Source organism: Micropterus salmoides, unplaced genomic scaffold (assembly GCF_014851395.1).
Source record: "Micropterus salmoides isolate LMB-PRFRI ecotype aquatic unplaced genomic scaffold, ASM1485139v1 Ms_hic_scaffold_18, whole genome shotgun sequence".
In the NCBI taxonomy this organism is placed as follows: domain Eukaryota; kingdom Metazoa; phylum Chordata; class Actinopteri; order Centrarchiformes; family Centrarchidae; genus Micropterus; species Micropterus salmoides.
The window spans coordinates 25,732,765-25,754,082 of record NW_024040928.1 but is presented as its reverse complement, the minus strand read 5'-3'; the positions used below and the strand labels follow the sequence as shown (position 1 = coordinate 25,754,082).

The 21,318-nt window shown below is 40.5% G+C and overlaps 2 protein-coding genes across 3 annotated transcripts; both read right to left on the bottom strand.

Annotated features, from left to right (window-relative positions):
• Positions 1-755: 755 nt before the first annotated feature.
• Positions 756-5,787, bottom strand: LOC119908702 (cytochrome P450 2K1-like). Of its 2 annotated transcripts, XM_038726540.1 has the most exons (9): positions 5,566-5,787; positions 5,284-5,446; positions 5,021-5,170; positions 4,756-4,916; positions 4,435-4,614; positions 2,742-2,883; positions 2,456-2,640; positions 1,650-1,791; positions 756-1,569 (listed from the first exon to the last, which is right to left on the bottom strand). In XM_038726540.1, the coding sequence occupies exons 1-9, from the start codon at positions 5,770-5,772 to the stop codon at positions 1,382-1,384; spliced, it is 1,518 nt and encodes a 505-aa protein (XP_038582468.1). In that variant the 5' UTR covers positions 5,773-5,787; the 3' UTR covers positions 756-1,381. The 2 variants fall into 2 exon arrangements, with proteins under 2 accessions (XP_038582468.1, XP_038582469.1); XM_038726541.1 differs by lacking the exon at positions 4,435-4,614.
• A 6,766-nt stretch (positions 5,788-12,553) lies between these two features.
• Positions 12,554-16,773, bottom strand: LOC119908703 (cytochrome P450 2K1-like). Its single transcript, XM_038726542.1, has 9 exons — positions 16,459-16,773; positions 16,184-16,346; positions 15,920-16,069; positions 15,655-15,815; positions 15,334-15,513; positions 14,701-14,842; positions 14,415-14,599; positions 13,600-13,741; positions 12,554-13,519 (listed from the first exon to the last, which is right to left on the bottom strand). Exons 1-9 carry the CDS (start codon positions 16,663-16,665, stop codon positions 13,332-13,334), a joined length of 1,518 nt encoding a protein of 505 aa, XP_038582470.1. The 5' UTR covers positions 16,666-16,773; the 3' UTR covers positions 12,554-13,331.
• Between the last annotated feature and the right edge of the window lie 4,545 nt (positions 16,774-21,318).

Below are 21,318 nucleotides of genomic sequence, written 5' to 3'. Positions count from 1 at the left end.
TCCATGGGGCTTTATAGAACCATGATAGAGAAAGATCAAGAGGTGAATATGTGCATTATACTTTGTTAGAGCAAGCCGGGCAGCCTTCTGTTTGAGAACTGCGCTGTTTTTTTAAAAATTGCCCACTAGAGGGCTGCAGCGCCGCAATAACCAGCCTAGTTAAAATGAACGAAATGACACAAAAAAAGATTAGTTCATTTTAATGAACAAGATTTGGTGACTCGAGTCTTTCAAAAGAGTGACTTTTCCCATCACTAGTAACGTTACACTTTACTGTCTGGCAGGAGTAGCTATTATTCCCATGATAGAAACTAATGTGTGCCTATCAGCTGTTATCAATCATACAGTCAATGGTTCTGTCACGCACTGCACACGATAACTCCCACTATGTTTTATGGTGCACTTACTTTACCGCGGGGGTGTGATGGATGCCTCAACCCTGAAATTATTTTCTAACATAATTGGTGTGTGTGTGTGTAGTGCAGTATCTTAGTTACTGTCAGTCATAGTAGTGACATTGTACTGAAAATAATAATATAATTTTAAAACATGTGCAAATGTGCACCAACTGAATATAAGTGTGTGTTTAAGCTTGTTTAACTTGGCATATAGCACCCCTGGAGTGCAGGTCTCATGGGTCAACAGAGAAGCCTACAGGTCTTACACTTACATTTAAACATAGAAAAATAAAATAAAACAATCAAACTTTATTGTGTGGGTGTCAAAAACATACAAATATTAAAAGAAAACATAAATACAAATGAACATTTTATTGAACTAGCTTACCTTGTAGCTTACAGCTACAACATTAGCACTAACAGCTTGCATGAAAGAGATCTACATAGACACACAATAAACATGAATTAAGTTTGATCAGCTACAAAGCAGGCAATGCTATTAGTAATATAAAAATACTTTCTTACCTCAAAATTATTTTTTATCTTTTATAATTGGCTGTGCCTGCCACAGGGTGCTACTATTCCCCATCTGGGATAAGGAATAAACTGAGCATGTGCAGAGTAAGTCAGGTGATTTGTAACGTGTTCCTGATTGGAGAAATTGAACACTTTTCAAATGTCTTACAACCATCCCCAGCTCAGCAAGATGGGTGTGGAGACCATTTAAATTTTTAACGGAATGATAGTCAGACACTAGCAAATGGAGAAAACACAATGAATTTGGTCCTATCAGCATTTTTAAGTTTATGATTTGGAAGGAACAACTGGAGAGTGAACATTTAGTTGATATTGAACATGTTCATTGCTGTTGCACTACATGGAATATAGCACTGTACAAATTATATAATCTACTGTACTTTCTTGAATGTAGCTGAATTAAAGTCATGAAAATAGTCAAAGCAGCATTTTCAAGCTACTACAGATCACATACAGGAAACAGCGCACAGTTTATGAGGTGAAGGGTTGAGGGTTAAGCCCACACGTGGAGTCAGATCCAGTTCATCCTCTGAAACTCCAGGTGCAGGAGAGAAGCGAAAGTGTTGCAGGAGGGTGGTGAAGAAGATGAAGAGCTCCATCCTGGCCAGACTTTCTCCAAGACAAATCCTGCGGCCTGAAAGAGACAACAAAGGAAGATGTTCATGTCCTCTGCATGTACATTAACGTCAAGAAGTGATGGCTAAATTGACCAACCTGCAGAAAAAGGCATGAAGGCATCTCGCTTGACAAACTTTCCATCTTTGTCCAGGAAGTGGGCAGGATAAAAGGTGTGTGGGCTCTCCCACTCACTCTCATCATACAGGACAGAAGTCAAGAGAGGATACACTGTGGTCCCCTGTAGAAAATACACAAATTGAAAAGCTGTTAATGTGCTAAGCAACAGTATACTTTTCAAAGTACAAAACAACCCAGAAATAAGTTACTACTTTCTGGTGGTGGGGTGGTAATGGCGCTATGGATAAGACACATGCCTTTGGAGCGAGAGACCCGGGTTCAGTCCCCAGCTCACACTAATGTTGCTCCAGAGGCGTGCGACCTCTGACATATATAGCAATTGTAAGTTGCTTTGGATAAAACCATAAATGTAAATATAGAAGGTATAATGCTAACAAATCAAAAAACTGCGTTATTATGTATCATTATGAAAGATTAAATATAAATGTGCCAAAATTGTACTGATAATTCAGATTTATGTTATCAAGTTCAACTGTGAAAAGAAATAAACATTTTAATTTGCCTGTAAGTTCACTCCCTGTAATTGATTTTAAAATGTAATCTATTAAATCTATGAAATCTGTACATTATAGAAAAAAATGCCCAAAAAATTGCAAAATGCCAAAATAATTTCACATTATTTACTATAGCGTTTACTGTCCCCAAAGGTTCATATCATCATTTAAATATGTCATTTTAGTTATTGATTTAATATTTTTTACTATTTAAAACATTCTTCCAAGTCAGGTTGGGTCCTCCATACCAGACGTTTCATTCAGTCTAACCTTCTTAATGAAGTGACCCTGGAAAGTGATGTCTTGGCTTGTTTTGTGAGGAAGTGCCATGGGGGCGATGTTGGCCAGTCTCTGTGTCTCATGGATGACAGCGTCAGTGAAGGGCAGGTTCTTCCTGTCCTTAACCTGCACCTGACGACTTCCTATTACCCTGTTCAGCTCCTCCTGGACCTGGTCTGGAAGATGAAAGGTTTTTGTTTTCATGAAGATTATGAACTTGTTGGTAAAGCACTTATTGTTGCTTCGACTGTTGTTGTGGGTGTCTTAGGCTCCTTACCCTGTATTTTTGGATACTTGGCCATCAGCAGAAGTCCCCATCTCAGCGTAGTTGCTGTTGTATCAGTGCCGGCAGCAAACAGATTCAGGACTGTTATCATAAGATTATTATCGTGGAAGTGACTGTTGGTAATCCCAGATTCCTGCAGGTATACAAATCAGTGCAGTTGTTCAAACGAATCGGATCCAAATGTTTCATGCTTTACACTACTTGGAAGGACTACTTGGAGAATCTCGGAGGATTTATTGGTTTATGTGACGGTTCAGTGGGTCGGTCGGTTCTAACTAACTAAACTACTTGCCTGGGAAGGGTCTAAACCAGGGGTCGGCAACCTATGGCACGCGTGCCAGCGTGGGCACGCACAGACATTTTAAGTGGCACGTGAGAAAGAAAACTCAATCCCACAATATTGACATATGGCTCTATGTTGTTTAAAATTACATTAAGTTAAAAACAGACCAACCATCAAACACCATGATGAATTAATTTTGACATTATTATTAGGGTTGTCAAAATGATAGAAATATAGAAAAAATAATGCCATATATTTTAAAGCAGGATTAATTAAAATAGGCAACTTCATAATCTGCAAGCCAGCTGGCCGACCAGCCGGTCAGCTGCAGCGCAACACTGTGTGTGTCTGAGTGCCAGGGCCAAAGTAAAACATTCACTTTTTGTGTGACAAGTGCAACAGAGACAGTAAATATTGTGAAAAAATAGAATTTAGAAGAAACAATGTTGGAATAAGTGGCATTTGTAACTATTTTAGCCTTCTGACTGACTGTACACATGACATGTTGGTAGTTAACAGTATACTGTGACTTATGTTAGGCTTGACCTGCTCTTGTTCATTGCAGTGGTGACTTGATTATTCAAACGTAGGAAGCAGGTGTCATCCAACAGTTTCTTGAAGGTCTTCAGTACCACAAAAACACATAACGAAATGGTTATGAATGTATGCGAAATAAAGATGTTTAGCTAAATAGGTTTGTTTATTATCATTGATGCACTCCAAAATCTATTTGAATTAGAATATTTGAAATGCTTATCATAACAAATATCTATGTGATTCATTTTGATTCATTCGATTACTTCATTACAAAACTACAAACAAACTTGTAATTAATTTGATTAATATCTTATCACTTGACAACCCTATTTATTAAATGTATATTATTATTATTATTAACAAGGTCAAACTTCAATTAAAATCTGACTTACTATCTAAATTACTAAATTAAAAATAAATGACATCTGCATGAACAAACACTGCCGGCACACTGGATGTCTTCATCTTTGTATATTGACACTCATCACAGAAAAGGTTGCCGACCCCTGCTGTAACGTCTTCATCCACCAGCACTCACTGGAGTCACTGGCTTCTCACCAGAACTCCAGCGACAGAGCTGGATTAAATTTTATAATTTTGACCACAGTTAGGAATTAAGGGTGATGAGCATGGGACATTGAGGCTTTCTTTGAACTCATAGACAATGATTAAAAAGTTAAAAAAGGTCTAATGTTGGGTTTCCTAATTGGACGCTCTGCATCACACTCAAACGTGGGAATCAAACATGGGACTCCAAAGTCTACATGTTAGTTCAAACACAATTTCGCAAATCTTAAGTCTTCTTAAATCTTAATAGCAATGAGCATAATAGCAATTTTGATAGGTGATAATACACTTTCAAACCTCCAGATTTTGCTTTCGGACCAGAAAGGCATCCACAAATCCTCTGCACATCTGTGGATTGAGGGTCTCTTTCAAACGACTGAACAGCAGTAAGTTCTGTTTAATATTGGCAACAGCCAACTTATGGACTTCCTTCCTGTTAGAAACCCAGTTAAAGATCCATGGGAACATGTTGTACACCTGTTAATAATTATAAATCAGTTTGTAAAATAACAGGTAAGTGAAAATTTTTCTAATTTCTTCTATTCAGTTAACACAGTTTATGTATTATGTATATTAAAACCCCAATGCTGAAAGTTTAATAAATATATGAAATGACACCTGTATTGATGGGGAGCCCGCAAGCTGAATGTTTCTGTTTGTTCGATCCACCAGGGACGTAAATTCTGGGTCATCATATTCAAATCTGCTGCCATAAACAATTGAGCAGATAATGTTAGAGACTGCATAGTTCATTGGTTGAGTTGTATCAAAAGCTTCTCCTGCAACAAGGGAAACAGAGAAAAATATATAAATTATGAGGATTGATATTTTTTGAAGCCAGAAATGTTGTTTTTCATACAGTTGGGTATAAAAAGACATTTACCTTTAAATTTCTTAAACACTTCAAGGAGATAGTCACATTCTTCAATGATTTTGTCCTCACAAGCCTTCTTGCCCATCCCAAAGTCTCTCAGGTTGGTCAAGGCAAAGCGCCTCATCTCTTTCCACGAATCACCATTGGACCATAAAACCCCTGAGACGAAGTAGTTCAACAAAATATGGTAACTAAGTAGCTGAAAATGAGCAAAGGCTTTAACATGAAAAGGATGATAATTTGTAAAGAGCTCAGTTTTCGTCTTTCCTTACCATTTCCTTTACTAGTGTCATGCATAACTTGCATTGGATCTCTGTCTCCAAACTCTTCTGCATGGTTAACAAGTGCCTCCTTCACTGTCTTGTATCCAGCCAGGACCACGACTTTCTTGGGTCCCAGATAGACGGTGAACACTGACCCATATTTCTTGGAAAGCTAAGAACAGGAGCAAAACATCATGGCATTTTCTTTTATAAGAAACACAAGGAGAAAGAAAACAAGGTAAAAACAACAGACTACTGTACAAGAAAACTGCTCTAATGACTCTCCCGCACCTCCAGTAATGTGTTGTAAGGTCTCTTGAGGTCCAGCTGCAGCAGGTTACCGATCATGGGAAGTGGTTTTGGACCTGGAGGTTCTTTTCCCTCTTCCTGGGAGGTGAAGCCGGAGGATGACTTGAGGTAGACGAGCAGCAGGACCAACAGAGCCCCCAACAGGGAGAGGGAACTGGTGGACTGGAGAAAAACATAGAACATCTCCATTACTAATCTGTGTCTGATTTTTGCAACTGCAGTGAGTAAATAAGCTCCCTGCCCAGCACAAAGGTCAGTGCACATGCTGATGACTGAACAAGAACCAGGTCAGGTGTTCTTTGAAGTTTAATATTGAAAGCCTCCTCCAGCCAGTTTTGACTGCCATTTTTGGTGAACGTTCTTTCTCAAACAGAATGGCGGTGTGGTTAATAGTCGGACGTAATAAATTACCATGACAACCAACAACTGACCAGCTGGAGTGTTCGCTAACGATATGCTGTCACTACACTGTTTAGTAACATTACACTTTATTGTCTTGCAGGAGTAGCTATTACTTACCCATGATAGAAACTAATGTGCGCGTATCAGCTGTTGACACGCACTGCACACGATAACACCCACTACGTTTTATGGCGCGCTTATTTTTGGGGGGGGGTTCCTCCGCTGATGCATTGGTAAAACGGCCGTCAGTAAAATGCATGCTGCAAACTGTATATAAGACGGTGGCAGATGAAAGTGCGACGCATAGATGCCATAATGAAAATGAACAGCACACTAAACCAAATAAAATGAAGACCCTCTGTTAGCCAACTTTCTGCAATAACTATGCTAGCTCACTACACCTGGCTACCTACAACTGGGAGGAGGGGGAGTGAGAAAGAGGGGGAGAGGGGGGGGGGGGGGAGAGAGAGAGAGGGCATGAGAGGGGGCTGGCTGGCTGCCAGAGGGGGTAAAGTCACAGGTAAAGATGGTAGGAGAATTCAGTGTATACTACGTTACTTATTTTATATTTCTTAAACGTGTATTTTAGTCTTTTCAATGTTTTATTGCTTTTATCTTGTATTTTTGTGTTGTCTTTTGGGTATTATTGTCTTTACACTTGTTAAAGCACTTTGTAACTTGTTTTGGAAAAGTGCTCTACAAATAAAGATTATTATTATTATTATTATTATGCATGCCTTTGGTGTGAGAGATCCGGGGTTCAATCCCCCACTGCGATACATCCACCAATCCGTCCCTGAGTAAGACCCTTAACTCCAGAGGCGTGCGACCTCAGACATACAGTGCCTTTTAAAAGTATTCACCCCCTTGGCATTTTTTGTGTTTTCTTGCATCACAACCTGGAATTAACATGGATTGTTTGAGGATTTGCATCATTTAATTTACAGTACATGCCAACAACTTTGAAGATTTTTTTTTTTTTTTTATTGTGAAGCAAACAACAAATAGGACAAAATAACAGAAAAAGTCAATGTGCATAACTATTCACCCCACTAAAGTCGATACTTAGTAGAGCCACCTTTTGTGGCAGTCACAGCTCCAAGTCATTTTTGGATAAGTCTCTTTGTGCTTGCCACATCTTACCATTGGGATTTTTGCCCATTCCTCCTTGCAAAACTGCTCCAGCTCCTTCAAGTTGGATGTTTGCGCAGCAATCTGTAAGTCTGACCATAGATTTTCTATTGGATTGAGGTCTGGGCTTTGACTAGGCCATTCCAACACATTTACATGTTTCCCCTTAAACTACGAAGTGTTGCTTTAGCAGTGTGTTTGGGGGGGGTCATTGTCCTGCTGGAAGGTGAACCTCCGTCTTAGCCTCAAATCACGCACAGAGTTGTACAGGTTTTTCTCAAGAATATCCCTGTATTTAGCACCATCCAGCTTTCCCTCAACTCTGACCAGTTTCCCAGTCCTGGCTGCTGAAAAACATGATGCTGCGACCACCATGTTTCACTGTGGGGATGGTGTTCTTTGGGTGATGTGATGGGTTTGCGCCAGACAGAGTTTTCTTTGATGGCTGAAAAGTTCAATTTTATTCTCATCAGACCAGAGCACCTTGCTAAATACATTTAGTCTCCCACATGCCTTTTCGCAAACTCAAAATGTGCATTTTTGTTTTTTGCTGAAAGTAATGGCTTTCTTCTGGCCACTCTGCCATAAAGCCCAACTATTCTCGTCCTATGTTCAGATACTCCAGTCTCTGCTGTGGAACTCTGCAGCTCCTCCGGGGTTACCTTAGGTCTCTGTGCTGCCTCTCTGATTAATGCCCTCCTTGCCCGGTCCTTGAGGTTTGGTGGGCGGCCATCTCTTGGGAGGTTTGCTGTTGTGCCATGATCTTCCATTTGGTTATGATAGATTTGATGGTGCTCCTGGGAATCAGCATATTTGGATATTTTTTTACAACCTAACCCTGACTTGTTCTTCTCTACAACATTGTCCCTTACTTTTTTGGAGAGTTCCTTGGTCTTCATGGCATAGTTTGGTTAGTGGTGCCTCTTGCTTAGGTATTGCAGCCTCTGGGACCTTTCAAAAAAGGTGTGTATATGTACTGACGGATCATGTGACACCTAGATTGCACACAGGGGGACATCATTTCACTAATTATGTGACTTCTGAAGGTAATTGGTTGCACCAGAGCTTTTTATGGGCTTCATAACAAAGGGGGTGAATACACATGCGCATGCCAATGCTCAGTTCTATATTTCAAAAAAATAGTTTTATGTATAGGCCTATATTTTTCTCATTTCACTTCACCAAGTTAGACTATTGTGTTCTGATCCATCACATAAAATTCAGATTAAAAAAATATAACATGTCTACTTATGTTTTTAATAAACTTATGAGAATTAATACAAGATTATGAATTTTAATATTCAGAGAATATTTATTCATAAATCTCTCGTTTCGCGGGGCACCACCGGAGATTTAATTCACCCAGAGTCTCCGGACCTCTGGGTAGCGTTTTAATAATTATACAATTCTTCACTAGTGATCAGTTAGTTAATAATCACTTAACTATCTTAAGTCAGTCTCATATCGAAGGAGTAAATTCCCGTGGCAGGGACTTGTAGGTAGACAATACACACACACACAATTCCTGTGATAACGGTGAAATTTATTAAATAACTGAAGGTGGATATAAATGCGGTTAAATATACATCAAAGAAATGAACAATAGCTAAACAATGAGAATGTGGGGTTCTATTGTGGGGAGAATTTGATTCAAAGGGGTTAAAGATAATCTATTAACAACTATTGGACATCACTGATCACAGAATGCCTTGGTTTGGTCTTACTGCTTGTCGTTTCTCCTAGCCGGGTTGCTGGTCAGCGGCCTCACACTGGCGGAGTTCCGTGCATTCTCGGTTAGGACGGCTTAGAACCGTCGGCCCATCACTTTCTCTGCCAGGGAATTGCTCCGGAGGTCCGTCTTTACTAGTTACTAGTGTAACTTAACGGTCTGATAACTTTTAACAAACAAAAGAAAAGAAAAGAAAAACAAGTAAGATGCTTGGAAACGAGGGAAAAGAAGAGGTCGCGGCGCTTTGCGTGTGTGGCTTGAAACGAACAAAGAGCCTTCGCTGCGCTGGGTCGAACTTCTTCGGGAGATGGGGCACGCTGGGCGTGTGTCGAAGCGCAGTTGAAGATGGCTAGAGAACAAGCAGAACAAGAGAGAGAGACAGTGTCTCGCTGTTTTTGTTGGTTGGGGAGGGGAGCTTCCCAGCACGGCTTTCTGGGGTGCAGCTTTCCCCGGGACATTTGGTCGGGGGTCCTTTACACTTTGGGAGGTCGCGGGGTGCCCTGGCTACTGGGGGTGGGGGTCTCCGGGCGCTGCGCGGGTTGATCCGGTTGCGGTTTGGAGGGCTGCAGTGGGATTGTAGGGCGATTGTCGGTATCTTGATGCATTGTGCTTTTTCCCTGTGCAGGGTCTCTGGATGGCTGCTGGGCGTTTAGTTTGTGCATTGGAGTCCGGGGGAGGTATTTCCTCGTTGGCTTGGAGGGACCAGTTTGCGTCCATGGTTTGCTTCGTTGGCCTCAGATCCATGGTTCCCCATTTCTCTGTCGGCCAGTTGTTGGACCCCTCTGGATACTGAGGTATAGTTAATTTTCGGGATGTGCAGTGTGGGTGCGGGGCAGGGCTGTGCTCCAGTTTATTCTGGGCTTGTGCCTGGAGTTCTCGGCCCTTGACGGGTAGCTGAGCTGGATGATTTTGCCTTGTTGTTGGTTTGGCTGGTGTTGCACGGCGGCCTGGGGACATGCTGAGCATGGGGGATGTTAGCTGGCGCGTGCGGCCTTAGTTTTTCCGGTGGTTGGGGGGACGGCGGACTTTTATTGGCGGGTGCACGGTGACCTGCGCGGTGCGTTTGCTGCCGGGCTGGGACTTGCTGCTGGTGTTTCTCTCTGCTGGCTTTCGCTGTCGTGTTCTGCCGCTCTCTCTCTCTTGTTTGCCCGACCTCGCACACTGCTGGGCATTGGGTGTCACTGTGCTCATGCAGTGCATGCGTTGGGCTCGTACTTGGGAATTGATGTTGATTGCATGGCATTTGGGTGTTTTGGTTGTTTACTACATGGCGGTGGGGTGCTGGGTGGGGGGGAGCACTGGTCTACGTTGTGTGCGTGCTACGGTCGGCCCGGGCGCTGCTCTTCCGCGGGTTACACTTCTTGCGTTCCATTGGCATTGTGTTGTCAACTGGCATTTGGATGGTCATTTTTATTTTTATTTTATTTTATTTTTTTTTTGGTGCGTCGGTTGGTTGGGTCCCACCCCTATTGGCTACTGGGGTTCTTGCCTGCTTGTTGCTGGGGTCGGTGTGGCACAGTCGTGGCTGTCCTTTGCTGTCCTGCTAAATGTCTCCAGTGACACCTTTACGGCGAGAGGGGTTCACTAAGGCTCTTTGAATACACAGTCCTTAAGCGATGCATGTCTGATTGAGTCTCTGCAGATCCTTACCAAATCCCAGGCGATGTCTCTGGTTTTTGCATGTCAAAAGGCCAACTCCAGGGGAGGAAAACTTCCCCCCCTTTTGGCATTATCTGACCTCACCTCCCTCTTGAGGTGAGAGGCTGGTTGGTCCACTACAAAAACATTGAACTGAAGGCTGTAATGTAACAAAATAGGTAAAAAGCCAAGAAGGGTGAATACTTTTGTAAGGCACTGTATATAGCATTTGTAAGTCGCTTTGGATAAAAGCATCAGCTAAATGAATTAATGTAAATGTAACTCAGAAAAATCCTTCTAAAATAATTAAGAGTTCCTTCTCGTTTTTCTGGGAGCTGAAAAAGGAAGACTAGATTAGGTAGACTAGCAGCAGAGCCCCCAACAAGGAGAGAGAACTAGAGGACCGGGGAAAAAACTTTTAAAACAAATTGATGCCGCTAAGGCATTGGTTAACTTCGTTTCCCTGTGGACAGTTAACTCTGTGAGATTTTACTAATGATAGATAGACCTACATTTCAGACAGTCCTCATCAGAAAAACAACCATAAAGGTTGTTTGTTCAAGCAAGTTACTACGACCCTTATTAACGTTTACTTTGGCGGCGACCACTAGTGTCCGTACGACGGTAGCAAAGAAGGAAGTCGGGTGATGTAATATAAAAAGTGAGAAAGTTGGCGTAAGGAGGTGAATGTGGTGGATTGATGGGTCACACCCAGGACCAAGTAAATGTTAAATAACGTTTCTAGGAATGTTCTTCCTGTCCTCGCCCTGCGTCTGCTTAGCACCTCCTGGACCTGGTCTGGGAGACAGAATGTTTTTGTTTTCATGAAGATGATTTTTGTGTTGGCAAAGCACATATAGCAGAGGTCACTAAAAGGCGGACCAGCCTGGTCATTCCTGTGTTTCATCTAAACAGACGACGGTAAAACTAAACTAAACTGCACCAAAGTGTCTAATGAAGTGAGCAAAGCATCTGATGAAAGCAGCCAGCGGCTCCGTGAGTAAAATCAGCTGACGAAAGTATGAAAGAACACGCTGCTAAAAAATCGTTGGATTGATATGATGGAATGCGGTGATCAATCGGTGACGAGTAATGTGACTTGCAAATAAAATGTATGCAGTAGTGTTAAAGGATATCAGAAGAGGAAATAAACGGAAAGCCAAAAACTGAACGTGAACTTTGATACAAGTTACATCATTTCAATTTCCCTGAAACATTTAGGCGAATAAATCCCAAGACATCATGATCATATTCTGGATTATTCAATAATGAATTTACAATCAGAATAAATAAATATAAATGCAGATAATATCAGCATTGTGCCAGTAGAAATGATCCTGTGCCTCTGAGCAGGACATACAGTAACCTATAATTATTCATGTGCAGATGTTTGTTGAACAGGTAACATTTTATTCATTTAGCTGACGCTTTTATCCAAAGTGTCTTATAATTACTATACTCTATATGTCAGAGGTCGCACGCCTCTGGAGCAACCCACTTAGGGGTTAAGTGTCTTGCTCAGGGACACATTGGTGTCTCACAGTGGATTCAAACCCAGGTCTCTCATACCAAAGGCATGTGTCTTATCCACTACACCACCCCTAGGGAATCATGCTGCTTTGCACTGATAACTGTGAGACCTTAGTACCAACACAGTGCACATGTATGTATACACAAACTCCATCAAAAGTCTCTCCAGCTGTTTGAGCCGACTTACAGCTGATCCATCTGTGATCAGCTGCAGCTGTCATCAGAAACGGATGTCGCTTCACGTGACGCCTCGGAGGAAAGGACGTCTCATGTCTCTAAAAACACATCCTCGTCCCTTCTCTCCTGTCTGGTTGCCTTGTGTCTTAGTCCCGGCCATCGTGGATGCATGGAGAGACGCAAGTGAGGGAAACGTGGATGCAATTAAGAGACTTGAGAAGCACCCACAGACTAATCACATGTGCTCCTTTCGTCTCCTGTGACGCTGCTCAGCCAATCAGATCTGTGCATTCCGATGTTTGCGAGTCGATTCACCAGAGACGTTTTGGAAACACCCACGAATTGAGGAGACAAAAGGGAAAATAGATTTCACTTGGCTTTTAATCAAGAATGTACAGATTTTTACATGTACATTCCTCCCACGGGGAGGGGATTTAAACATAGAAATATAAAACAATCAAACTTTATTGTGTGGGTGTCAGACACATACAAATATTAAAAGAAAACATAAATACAAATGAACATTTTTTTTAACTAGCTTACCTTGTAGCTTACAGCTACAACATTAGCACTAACAACTTGCATGAAAGAGATCTACATAGACACACAATAAACATGAATTAAGTTTGATCAGCTACAAAGCAGGCAATGCTATTAGTAATATAAAAATACTTTCTTACCTCAAAATTATTTTTTATCTTTTATAATTGGCTGTGCCTGCCACATGGTGCTACTATTCCCCATCTGGGATAAGGACTAAACTGAGCATGTGCAGAGTAAGTCAGGTGATTTGTAACGTGTTCCTGATTGGAGAAATTGAACACTTTTCAAATGTCTTACAACCATCCCCAGCTCAGCAAGATGGGTGTGGAGACCATTTAAATTTTTAACGGAATGATAGTCAGACACTAGCAAATGGAGAAAACACAATAAATTTGGTCCTATCTGCATTTACAACAAGTTTATGATTTGGAAGGAACAACTGGAGAGTGAACATTTAGTTGATATTGAACATGTTCATTGCTGTTGCACTACATGGAATATAGCACTGTACAAATTATATAATCTACTGTACTTTCTTGAATGTAGCTGAATTAAAGTCATGAAAATAGTCAAAGCAGCATTTTCAAGCTACTACAGATCACATACAGGAAACAGCGCACAGTTTATGAGGTGAAGGGTTGAGGGTTAAGCCCACACGTGGAGTCAGATCCAGTTCATCCTCTGAAACTCCAGGTGCAGGAGAGAAGCGAAAGTGTTGCAGGAGGGTGGTGAAGAAGATGAAGAGCTCCATCCTGGCCAGACTTTCTCCAAGACAAATCCTGCGGCCTGAAAGAGACAACAAAGGAAGATGTTCATGTCCTCTGCATGTACATTAACGTCAAGAAGTGATGGCTAAATTGACCAACCTGCAGAAAAAGGCATGAAGGCATCTCGCTTGACAAACTTTCCATCTTTGTCCAGGAAGTGGGCAGGATAAAAGGTGTGTGGGCTCTCCCACTCACTCTCATCATACAGGACAGAAGTCAAGAGAGGATACACTGTGGTCCCCTGTAGAAAATACACAAATTGAAAAGCTGTTAATGTGCTAAGCAACAGTATACTTTTCAAAGTACAAAACAACCCAGAAATAAGTTACTACTTTCTGGTGGTTGGGTGGTGATGGCGCTATGGATAAGACACATGCCTTTGGTGTGAGAGACCCGGGTTCAGTCCCCAGCTCACACTAATGTTGCTCCAGAGGCGTGCGACCTCTGACATATATAGCAATTGTAAGTCGCTTTGGATAAAACCATGAATGAATAAATGTAGAAGTTAGAATGCTAACAAATCAATGACTTAAAAAACTGCGTTATTATGTATCATTATGAAAGATTAAATATAAATGTGCCAAAATTGTACCGATAATTCAGATTTATGTTGACACTGAATAAAAGTTATCAAGTTCAACTGTGAAAAGAAATAAACATTTTAATTTGCCTGTAAGTTCACTCCCTGTAATTGATTTTAAAATGTAATCTATTAAATCTATGAAATCTGTACATTATAGAAAAAAATGACACGGAAATTTAAAAAATGTATTTCACATTATTTACTGTCCCCAAAGGTTCATATCATCATTTAAATATGTAATTTTAGTTTTTGATTTAATATTTTTTACTATTTAATACATTCTTCCAAGTCAGGTTGGGTCCTCCATACCAGACGTTTCATTCAGTCTAACCTTCTTAATGAAGTGACCCTGGAAAGTGATGTCTTGGCTTGTTTTGTGAGGAAGTGCCATGGGGACGATGTTGGCCAGCCTTTGTGTCTCGTGGATGACGGCGTCAGTGAAGGGCAGGTTCTTCCTGTCCTCAACCTGCACCTGACGACTTCCTATTACCCTGTTCAGCTCCTCCTGGACCTGGTCTGGAAGATGAAAGGTTTTTGTATTCATGAAGATTATGAACTTGTTGGTAAAGCACTTATTGTTGCTTCGACTGTTGTTGTGGGTGTCTTAGGCTCCTTACCCTGTATTTTTGGATACTTGGCCATCAGCAGAAGTCCCCATCTCAGCGTAGTTGCTGTTGTATCAGTGCCGGCAGCAAACAGATTCATGACAGATGCCATAAGGTTATTATCGTGGAAGTGACTGTTGGTAATCCCAGATTCCTGCAGGTATACGAATCAATGCAGTTATTCAAACAAATTGGATCCAAATGTTTCATGCTTTACACTACTTTGAAGGACTACTTGGAGAATCTTGGGGGACTTTTTGGTTTATGTGACGGTTCTGTGAGTTGCTTTTCATTCATTTTCACTGACAATGAAACTTCTGGGCTGGGAAGGGTGTAACATGACATCTTGATCCACCAGCACTCACTGGAGTCACTGGCTTCTCACCAGACCCCCAGCAACAGCACTGGACTTAATTTTATCATTTTGGCTACAGTTAGGAATTAATTAAAAAGTTAAAAAGCTCCAATGTTGGGTTTCTTAATTGGACGCTGTGCATCACACTCAAACGTGGGAATCAAACATGGGACTCCAAAGTCTACATGTTAGTGTAAACATAATTTGGCAAACCTTAAATCTTCTTAAATCTTAATAGCAATGAGCATAATAGCAATTTTGATGATGATGATGATAATACACTTTCAAACCTCCAGATTTTGCTTTCGGACCAGAAAGGCATCCACAAATCCTCTGCACATCTGTGGATTGAGGGTCTCTTTCAAACGACTGAACAGCTGTAAGTTCTGTTTAATATTGGCACCGGCCAACTTCTGGACTTCCTTCCTGTTAGAAACCCAGTTAAAGATCCATGGGAACATGTTGTACACCTGTTAAAAAATATAAATCAGTTTGTAAAATAACAGGTAAGTGAAAATTTTTCTAATTTCTTCTATTCAGTTAACACAGTTTATGTATTATGTATATTAAAACCCCAATGCTGAAAGTTTAATAAATATATGAAATGACACCTGTATTGATGGGGAGCCCGCAAGCTGAATGTTTCTGTTTGTTCGATCCACCAGGGACGTAAATTCTGGGTCATCATATTCAAATCTGCTGCCATAAACAATTGAGCAGATAATGTTAGAGACTGCATAGTTCATTGGTTGAGTTGTATCAAAAGCTTCTCCTGCAACAAGGGAAACAGAGAAAAATATATAAATTATGAGGATTGATATTTTTTGAAGCCAGAAATGTTGTTTTTCACACAGTTGGGTATAAAAAGACATTTACCTTTAAATTTCTTAAACACTTCAAGGAGATAGTCACATTCCTCAATGATTTTGTCCTCACAAGCCTTCTTGCCCATCCCAAAGTCTCTCAGGTTGGTCAAGGCAAAGCGCCTCATCTCTTTCCACGAATCACCATTGGACCATAAAACCCCTGAGATGAAGTAGTTCAACAAAATATGGTAACTAAGTAGCTGAAATTGGGTAAAGGCTATAAACATGAAAAGGATGATCATTTGGAAAGAGCTCAGTTTTTGTCTTTCCTTACCATTTCCTTTACTAGCATCATGCATAAGTTGTATTGGATCTCTGTCTCCAAACTCTTCAGCATGATTAACAAGTGCCTCCTTCACTGTCTTGTATCCAGCCAGGACCACGACTTTCTTGGGTCCCAGATAGACGGTGAACACTGACCCATATTTCTTGGAAAGCTAAGAACAGGAGCAAAACAACATGGTATTTTCTTTTATAAGAAACACAAGGAGAAAGAAAACAAGGTAAAAACAAAAGACTACTGTACAAGAAAACTACTCTTATCATCACCTCCAGTAATGACTGGTAGGGTCTCTTGAGGTCCAGCTGCAGCAGATTCCCAAGCAGGGGAAGTGGTTTTGGTCCTGGAGGATCTTTCCCATCCTCCTGGGAGGTGAAGCTAGAGGATGAGATGAGGTAGACGAGCAGCAGGACCAACAGAGCCCCCAACAGGGAGAGAGAACTGGAGGACTGGAGAAAAACATCCAATATCCCCATGACGTTTACAGAAAATGCTGACAGTTTACAGATAAAATAAGTTTCCTGTCCTGCTGCTGTTAGCTTTGTGAGTGTTTAGGTAAGGAGACGTCCCTTTTGTAGCTGACAGTGAGGCCAACAGCCTAGCCCAAGGGTAGGGCTGAAGTATGGAAAAGTTCACCCACTAAAAGTAGTTGTTATCAGCACCAATCAGAACAGAGTGCTTTGTTTGTAGTTAGAGTTTATCAAGACAGGCTGGCACTGTTGTTATCTCATGTGCCATTTCGTAATGTTGAAATGTGGTCAGAAAGGGAGAGTAATTAAGTCTGTATAGAGGTTGAAGGAATGAGGTCAAGTTTAATCAGGAGCAGTTAACTCAGACCCAGTCATGCATGTGTTTTGTTGATTTTTGACTTTGTTAACACCAAAAATCAAGCAAGTGCTACAATACAAGACATAGCAATATTACTTTCTAGTCCAACAGAATGAAGGCCAGCTCATCATCTGTCTTGCAACCTTTTATTTCACAAAACTTTCGCCAACATCAGAATCAGAATCAGCTTTATTGCCAGTGTACACATACGAGGAATATGACTCTGGATCGTAAAATGCTCACGATGTGCTTACTTATACAATAACACAATAACACAGTAATTAAATCAAACAGGCTACAGTATAGAGAACACATATATACACGCTATGCACAAAACAGACAGATTGAGACAATAGTGCAATAGTGCAATGAGCAGAGTGCAAAGGATGCAGGAGTAATTTATTATTACCATTATTGTTATTATTATGTACATGTCGGAGGTCGGTGTTATATACAGGTGCACATACACGTACAAGCATACATGTACACAGTGTGATGAGTGCAAAGAATGCTGTATAAATAAATAAATAAGTATTATGTGCAGGTGTTATGTACATGAGGTAAGTGGATTTGGTATACAGTATATACATTATGACAATATGAACAGTATGAACAGGTGTGAATAGAGAATGATGACTAATTAATAAGTGGTAGCCAGTAAACAGGTGGCTGATTAGTGGCAGAGTTACTGGGTTATTCCTGACACTGTGAGTCAGCTGTTCATCAGAGTGATGGCTGTTCTTGAGTTTGTTGGTTTTGGCGTACAGTGCTTTGTAGCGCCTACCAAAGGGGAGAAGTTGTAACAGGTTGTGTCCGGGTGAGATGGATCTACAGGGATGTTTCCTGCCCATTTCCTGATTCTGGAAATGTCCTGAATGGAGGGCAGGTTGGCACCAATGATTTTTTTCTGCAGTCCTGCCTGTCCGTTGTAGTCTGCTTCTGTCCTTTTTGGTGGCAGATCCAAACCAGACAGTGATGGACATACAGAGGACAGACTGGATGCTGGCTGTGTAAAAGTGGCAGCAGCTCCTTAGGCAGGTTGAGCTTCCTGGAGCTGCCTGAATTGCCTCCTTCCAGCTATTATAGCTTATGCCAAAAAGTAAAAGCCAGGCCAATATTTACTCTTGACTGGTCTCTATCTTCTTTGCTTCCTCGCAGCCTCTACCATGATATCCATCTTTAGGATACCAACCTAGCTTCTTCCAAAGAAACTGCATCGTACCACCATGTAACATTGGAATACATCCTATTCCAATGCTAAGTAGTGCAATACCAGGTGGTCTGGGCCCGCGGAGGCAATGACAGAGAAGCCATTCTCCCTATTACAAGTCAGTGCACCATCAAAATGATTTTGAAGATATTATTTTGAGATACATTTTCTACATAATGAATCTTTAACTTTTATTTTTTTAAAGTTACATGTTTGCCTTTGTAACTTGATGTAACTGAGCTCAGTCAGACACAACGGAAACTTACTAGCTTTATAACCAATTTAATCTGTGATGTATTGCCTTAATCTATGTGGCTATTTTCAATTTAACCTCCAAACAATACATTAAATTCAACTAATTGCAGATTCTTGTATCGAAACCTTCAGATGATTCACACACAATACAAACTGTTGGACCTTCATGTTTTGGGGTCATTGTCTTGTGGTAAAGCTGAATTTTAAGCAATATTTTGTCAAACTGACGTAATTCTATAGCATGTAATGTTGATAACATGACTGGTCTAACAGTCGTGTCCAATATATACCTTAGAGGAAAGAGACACTGAAAACTGGAGCAGTGTGTTTGCTGTTATGAACTATAACCTGGTCAGCAGCATTCTGGATTCATTGAATGACTCTGTGGAAAGCAGATATGGCAACTCTTTACACATGTGGAACGAAGGTTAAACTGGAATGACTTAAGTTACGTAGATAAGAAAACAGTGGCATTGTTCATTGATTAGCCTTTTCACGCTTGAAGTGTCTCAGTCTGAATCTTGATTCTATGACTTTGTATGTTCTCTCTTTGCCTGTAGGCTCCTCAGGATGCTGCACTGTCCTCAACATCCGCCAACCTCATGAATGTATGTTGCCCTCGAAAGGACAGCCAATTAACCTAATGACCTGATCGATAATAAATCCACACATAATCTAGCACTAGGTAATAAGCTTAAGTCAGGGAGGCAAATAAGTACTCACTGTATACCATCATTGATATGAGTGGGGTGGGGAAAACAACTACTGCAATACTGCCTCCAATATAGCTATGAAGTTGAATGAACTAAAACAGTTTTAAGAAAAACTGAAAAACAAGATGGCAGGATGTGTTGCAAAATTGTTGTATTAGTTTTAGGAAGGTGTATCTAATAAATTGGAAACCATGTGTTTAGATTCAAAATGATGAACGGAGACACACAAAATGCTATTTGCTAATGGTAGTTAAACTCAGCTTCCATAATTATGTGTGTGAATTTGGTAAAAAAAATATATTGGACTTTAAATAACTGTAGTTTCACAGCTGTCATGAATCATATAATGAACTACATCTTAATGTGCAGAAATGTGGGAACCTGAACCATCACTGACACAAATGGAAAGCTTTTAGCAACAGTTACCATCCTGCTCACTGCTAGTATTGATATAACAGGACCTAAACTGATTTGTGGCCAAGTATCCACATAAATAAAACAAGATATTTACACACACACACACACACACACACACACAATCTCAGATGTATCTTTTACCTACATACTGTAAACCCTGGTAAATGATAAACTTTAATGGATGCAATTTATAACTTAGCTCTTTTGAGTTTACATAGAAAAATCCTTTTACTAAGCATAAACGAAGTTGTTCCACTGGGGCAAAGATCATTTCAATAAAAACTTTATATCAAACAGTCCTTCAACTTTGTTCTCTGTCATCCTTCACCCAGAATTATCTTGCATGATCCCGGCTTCACAAAACCAAATTGATGCATCAAACTATGTATATTTTGTGAATACTGGACCAAACCAGGACTTAAACATCGGTAAAGATTAAACTTTATATCTGTGTTATTCACCAGTAAGTAGCACATTGGAGGTGGGTTTGGACTCAAGGTTGTCCATTGTCGTCAATTCTGTTTTTGATTTTAATGGAGAATCTTTTAGTGCAACCAGTGAGTAAAGAGTGTCCAGTTTGCTGAACTCAGGATTGGCTCTTTTCATTATCGCTCTTTTCATTATCGTAGTTCCTAGTGATCGTTATTATGATTCTGATGAACAATCTGATCCATCTTATATTCATCTAAATTGCCTATGAAATTATTTTCTGTGATTTGCTGCTTCAAATCATAACACAGCATTAACATTACACAAACATAAAGTCCAGAGAAGGAAAAAGCACAGGGGAAAACATATTTGAACATATTTGTCATAAAATGCAGCAAACTGGAAGCTCTGACTGAGAACTGTAAATTGCATTTTTGTAAGTACTCTGATGTGTAATGTTTGGCATAGATACAAAACAGAGTTCCTTCTCGGCCACTGTGACTTTTCTTCAAGATATTTTAAAAAACCCTTTAGTCATTGCATTAAAGGACTGTGAATGGCTCACTGTTTGTTTTTGCAGGTTTGGCGCCCATTAATAAGTTAAAATGTGAGGAGTTCTAGTCCAGCAGCATGGGGTTTGGGAAAGTGAATGAGTAATTCTCTCTTCTGTTCCAATGGGCTAACTGTTCAGCTTCCCTCAAGTGGCTGAAAAATCATGTGCAGTTTGGCTGCTGAGCCTCACACCTGTACAGAATGATGATAACAGTCCTGTGTGCATGCAATAACCTACAGTATGTGATGTGCTGTGGAAAGGAGAACTACTTATTCAATTACTAGTGTCCTTGTATAAATCTGAAGAAATGTTTTATTGGCCTTTGTTAAATGACTTCGCTCTGTGAACACCATTCAATAGATAAGAAATTGCACTGGTCTTTAATGTGACACTACATTTGGACAGGTGTGCTATGATAAGTCTTTTAGTTTTGTAGTTTAAATAACTAAGGTAGGAAGAGAGTAGACGGTCAGCACAGATGTCACGCAGTGGGGTGGCTGCTGATTGAACACATGTTGGAGAGAAACAGAGGAGATGTTTTGATGTTTAACATTTGTTGTTATGGAATGCTGACGCTGCTGATGATACTGTGACGTTTTAGAACAACGTTTGTGTGATTTAACATGACAACGGTTCTCTCCCAACTTTAACCACATGGTTTTAATTGCAACAATGATGATGAAGGTCCCCTACCCTTAACAAAGGCATAATCTTAACCCAAACC